This window comes from Dipteris shenzhenensis, chromosome 15, assembly GCF_047967505.1.
Source record: "Dipteris shenzhenensis isolate YYH24624 ecotype China chromosome 15, Dip_SZ_1.0, whole genome shotgun sequence".
NCBI classification, from domain to species: Eukaryota; Viridiplantae; Streptophyta; class Polypodiopsida; order Gleicheniales; family Dipteridaceae; genus Dipteris; species Dipteris shenzhenensis.
The window spans coordinates 52,304,561-52,308,964 of record NC_141610.1 but is presented as its reverse complement, the minus strand read 5'-3'; the positions used below and the strand labels follow the sequence as shown (position 1 = coordinate 52,308,964).

The following is a 4,404-nucleotide window of genomic DNA, read 5'->3' as shown; positions in this document are numbered from 1 at the left end:
ACGTTTTGGCTTTAGCAGAAAAAAGTCAACCACTTTAAAGTCTACGTTGAAGTCAATGAAGAAGAGCCAATTGTAAAAATGCACTTCCAAAAAATTCCAAAAATGCTTAATTTCTGCTTTCCCAAAAGTGCATCGTACCGACAGGGCATGCCAAAAATTTAATGAATTTTCCTTTTAGAAAGGTAACACACTTTCATATAGCCTAAAAAATTGAATGGAATTTTGTTAATTTGAATGCACGTGTTTGTACCTCTCGTCTTTGTTCCCTTCCTCTGTTCCTTCAACGTTTCCAAGAGTACAAGGGAGTTGACGAGTCTTCATCTCTCAAGTCTCAAGCACGTGTGATAAGACCTTCAAGGTTAAGGCTCTCTCCCGGCCTCCTCCTATCTGTTGTGAGCTCGCTGCCTCTGAAGATGTCTGAGCAGGCTAAGGCCAGTCCCAAGCGCCTCTTTCGTTCTCTTCACTCCACTGCTTACCGCTGGGTCAACACCCAAACTGCTGGCTTCTGCGACGATACCGCCAGGTGACTACTACTTTCATCTATTCTCCCTTACACACCTTCTCGTTTTCCATATAGATCCTCGTCCCCTCCCTTCTAACTCTCGCTTCTGCAGGCCCAAAGAGCTTAACGACCCACCCTCACGCGCCATCACCCGTCTTGTCTTCACCGCCTTCCTTTGCCTCTTGTCTTTGCTCCTGCTTCTTCTCCTTCTCTTCACTCAGGAACCCTCGTTCAAAACTGTAAGATACTGGGGTCCCCACTATGCCTTGAACCATTTCTCCCCTTACATCCTTTCTGCCAATGCCAGTCAGGACCCTGATTACAATACCAAGACAGCCTCCGCACTCTGTCCCTGCGCTAACACCGCCTTCAGCTGGACCAACTATGTGCAATTCTTTACGGTTTCTCTGTCTCAGGACCTACAGGTAGGAACGTCCCTCGCTCTCAGCTTTTCAACAGGTGAACTGGATCTGATCAGATGTTCTCATCGACAATGGCTTCTGTTTCAGAGCCCAGTCAGAACTTCCATCATTACCAATGGTTCCGAGTTCTGCACCGATCAGGTAGCGAAGTTTGCTGTCCGCTCATCAACCATCACGCAGGTCGGATGCCCCAACCTCCTAAATTCCATTGTGAGCCACACCGATGAAAGAACAATCGTAGGGGCTGCTGCTCTTATGGATCCTGTTTTGCTAAACAGCACAGTAAAGAGATACTTTCAAAGTAAGTAAATGCAAGGCGCCAAATCATCATTAATTTTCGCAATTTCGCCACGAAAAAAGTTAAACTAAGAAATCGTTGTGATTAATCGTGTCAAAGTGAATTTGAACAAGGCATTGAACGACTGCGTATATTTGATGTCTGCGGCTGAGAATTGGAATGTATCTGGACCTTTCACTTTTCTTCGTGATCTCTACGAGGTCTGGGATGCGATGCTGCAGCAATACGGATCTAATCCTCACAGCTCAGACCTAGACTTTTGGAGGATTGCTAATACCACGTTAACGACCTCTCATCAGCGCTTGATCCAAGTGATAGATGGCAAATCAGCAATAGGCATGCAAGTGAATTGGACAGAATATGTTGGAGGCTGCAGCCCTATTTACTGTGATGTTGTGAAAGAAATGTCGTTGGGAGCTAGGTTTTTCACGAGTTTAGCACAGATCGGAGGATTGGGCGCCATCATGATGCTGATTATCAGAAAACTCTTATGGCCGTCAATTTGCTACCTTGGTGGATGGGATGCATGAGTGGAATGTGTCGCATGGTATGAGACAAGAGACAAAGCATTCTGACATGTTGTATATCATTGTATATCATTGCTCGGCTATAATATAGATGTATATTTCCTCACACTCAAGTCAAAAGCCAGCCGTTTGACTAGACGAGTTCTCAAAGTAAGTGCTATCTCTTTAACAAATTATGGGGTTTATGAGCACTCTCTCGCTAGAGACACTACTATACAATTGACTTCTGGTTAATTTCAAGGGGAATGTCGATTTCTACATATTACTCGATTTTTTGGTGATTATAAATAGCAGTTGTCCATGGTGGCTTCACTTCAGCTAATTGGAGCCAGTTATTTGTCCATGTTGGTGGCTTTACTCTAGCTATCTGGAGCTCTGCTGTTCTGGGCTCTAGCTATATCGGGCACTTTGGCTCATCATGGCTATTTGCTTTTCCTAAATCGAGGCTGTGCAACGAGGCAAAGGTTCCAGCTAGCGGCATGTTATGAGGAGTTGCATCGAGGGGAGCGGCGTGTTACGAGGGCAAACGAGCTCTAAGGCGTGAAGGCAAAGATTGAAAGATGTCTAGCTCGATGCAAGGTGATTGCTTTGCAAGTCATTCACTTTATAGGTTGTTTCTCTTCTCTATTCGCATGCATGTCCCTTGATGGTTAGTCATTTCTCTTTTGTAATTACGTCCTCTCCAAGCCTCGACTTGGTTGCATGGGTGTTTGCTTTGTGAGTGTTGCATATGCTCACCTCCATCCCTCTTGTCAGTTGCGTGCTGCACAAGCTCACCTCCATCGCTCTTCTGCCTGAGCACCATAGCGCTTATCTCTGCATCTACTCCATGGCTCCTTGCATCTCACCATGTAGTTCATGTGTTGAATCCTTGTTTTGATTTGTGCACAAAGTGTGCTTGCAAACTATTGTGTTTGATAGTGGAGCTATACTAACCAGGTCAAATAGTTTTTAGTTGTAAAACGATTTGCACGTTTGTTGCTTTTGACTCGCAACTAACTCTACAAAGTTGGTTCAAGTGACATCTTCACCACCTATCCAAGAGATCTAGTGAACAATCGATATCCTCTATGACTATCATGGAAAGGTCACTAGTTTAATTTCCATATTGTTTTAAAAATCTCTAAGTTTTTGTTCAGATCATAGGTCGAATCATGTTCAAGCAAAGGTTGGTAGTTGAATTTCCACGTGCAATGAAATATCTATGTTGTGCCTTTTATTTTGTGTTGAATAAATTGTGCTGAAATATATCAAGGCTAAAACCTCCCAATTTAAATTTGGTTATTAGCTTATACTTTGGACTATCACTTATGTGTTGACAAGAGGATTGAGATTTCAAAATGAAAAGGATAGATTCAATTGTTTTTGTTCGAGGGCAAGTGGTATTTGCACATCTCCAAATGCTTAAATATTTTTTGAGGCGTAAGCCTTTTCTTTGTGTGTGGTAGTAAATGGCATAAGGAGAGTGCGGGGAATTTGGTTAATCAATTGTTTGGATACGGGTTCAAGGTGTGTGTCCATGGATGAGCTTAAAATGAAACAAATATGGGTCTTGTGATTTGGAGTATCCTTGCAAAAGTTTGCTCAAATGGCACAAGATGTTTGTGGATCATTTAAATATGCAAATGCATTCACAAAATATATGTTGTTTGTGCCTTGGAATACTCCTGAGATGGTTTCCTCAGAAGGCATATGGAAAGTGTGGAGAGGATGGTTGATTAAGCATTTGACTGGAGTTATTTAGCCATGCATGAGCTTGAGTATAGATGGAACTAACGAGTGAGGTTATGAAGGCAATGACAAAGACGATTACCATAATTTAGTCGATTTGTGCGGTGCTAAAAAAATTTGTGGTGGAGTTATGATGTGCATATGTGTTGATTTGTTTAAAATTAATTAGGTATGGGTCTTGTGCTTTGGGGTATCCCCACAAGGGTTTGCTCAAATGGCATAAGAAGTTTAAGGATCACTTGTGTTTATGAGTTTGATTGTCAACTTTATGCTCCATGTGGCTTGGAATGCTCCCGTGAGGATTTCCTTGGAAATTGCAAGGAGAGTGATCGATAAAGTATTTGTTTGTAGCTGTTTGCAAAGAAATTTGAAGCTTGCATTGTTGTGGATATATTACTATAGATTCAGTAGGCTTTGGTTTAATTAGATGCAGTGAAGTTGCATTTATTTAGAAAGACATGTGTATGCTAATTGTGCTCTGGGATGTTATGTCTATCGATTCTCAATATTTTTGTATTTGTGGATCAAAGGGATTAACCATAGAATGTAAAGTGCATGGCCTTTGATTGAGCATTTTATTGAAAGCATGCTTGGGGAAGGGTCCTTGTTGTTGAGCTTGCATGGGAAGAAATTTGGCAAGGACTCGCTTGGATTTGACTTTGCAATGGCTTTCATGCTTTGATTTAGTGGACTTGTCTTTGTTCTGGGCCATTGATCTAGTTTCAATGATAACGATGGCAATGGGTTCAGTTCAACATGGGTGGGGAATTAATGCATTGAGGTGCTAGAGAGGGTGGGCCTACCTAGCAAGACATATTATGGGGGTGGTTCTACACAAAATTTTTTTGAGAACATTCACAAAGTGTTTTAAGGAATTGGGTGTACATATTTGTAAGTTTTGCGAGGACATTGGAAAGACTAGAT

General features: G+C 42.0%; 1 protein-coding gene across 1 annotated transcript; it reads left to right on the top strand.

Moving 5' to 3' along the window:
- Positions 1–311: 311 nt before the first annotated feature.
- On the top strand, positions 312–1,970 carry LOC147893963 (uncharacterized). Its single transcript, XM_087386294.1, has 4 exons — positions 312–523; positions 615–927; positions 1,012–1,225; positions 1,322–1,970. The coding sequence occupies exons 1-4, from the start codon at positions 414–416 to the stop codon at positions 1,750–1,752; spliced, it is 1,068 nt and encodes a 355-aa protein (XP_087242420.1). The 5' UTR covers positions 312–413; the 3' UTR covers positions 1,753–1,970.
- The last annotated feature ends 2,434 nt before the right edge of the window (positions 1,971–4,404 follow it).

What these genes read in the sequence shown, in the direction of transcription:
- LOC147893963 (XM_087386294.1), top strand. Translation starts at nt 414, where the DNA reads ATGTCTGAGCAGGCTAAGGCCAGTCCCAAGCGCCTCTTTCGTTCTCTT. An exon ending in CTCTGTCTCAGGACCTACAG is followed by an intron (nt 928 to 1,011) that starts GTAGGAACGTCC and finishes CTTCTGTTTCAG; the next exon opens with AGCCCAGTCAGAACTTCCAT. An exon ending in AGTAAAGAGATACTTTCAAA is followed by an intron (nt 1,226 to 1,321) that starts GTAAGTAAATGC and finishes ATCGTGTCAAAG; the next exon opens with TGAATTTGAACAAGGCATTG.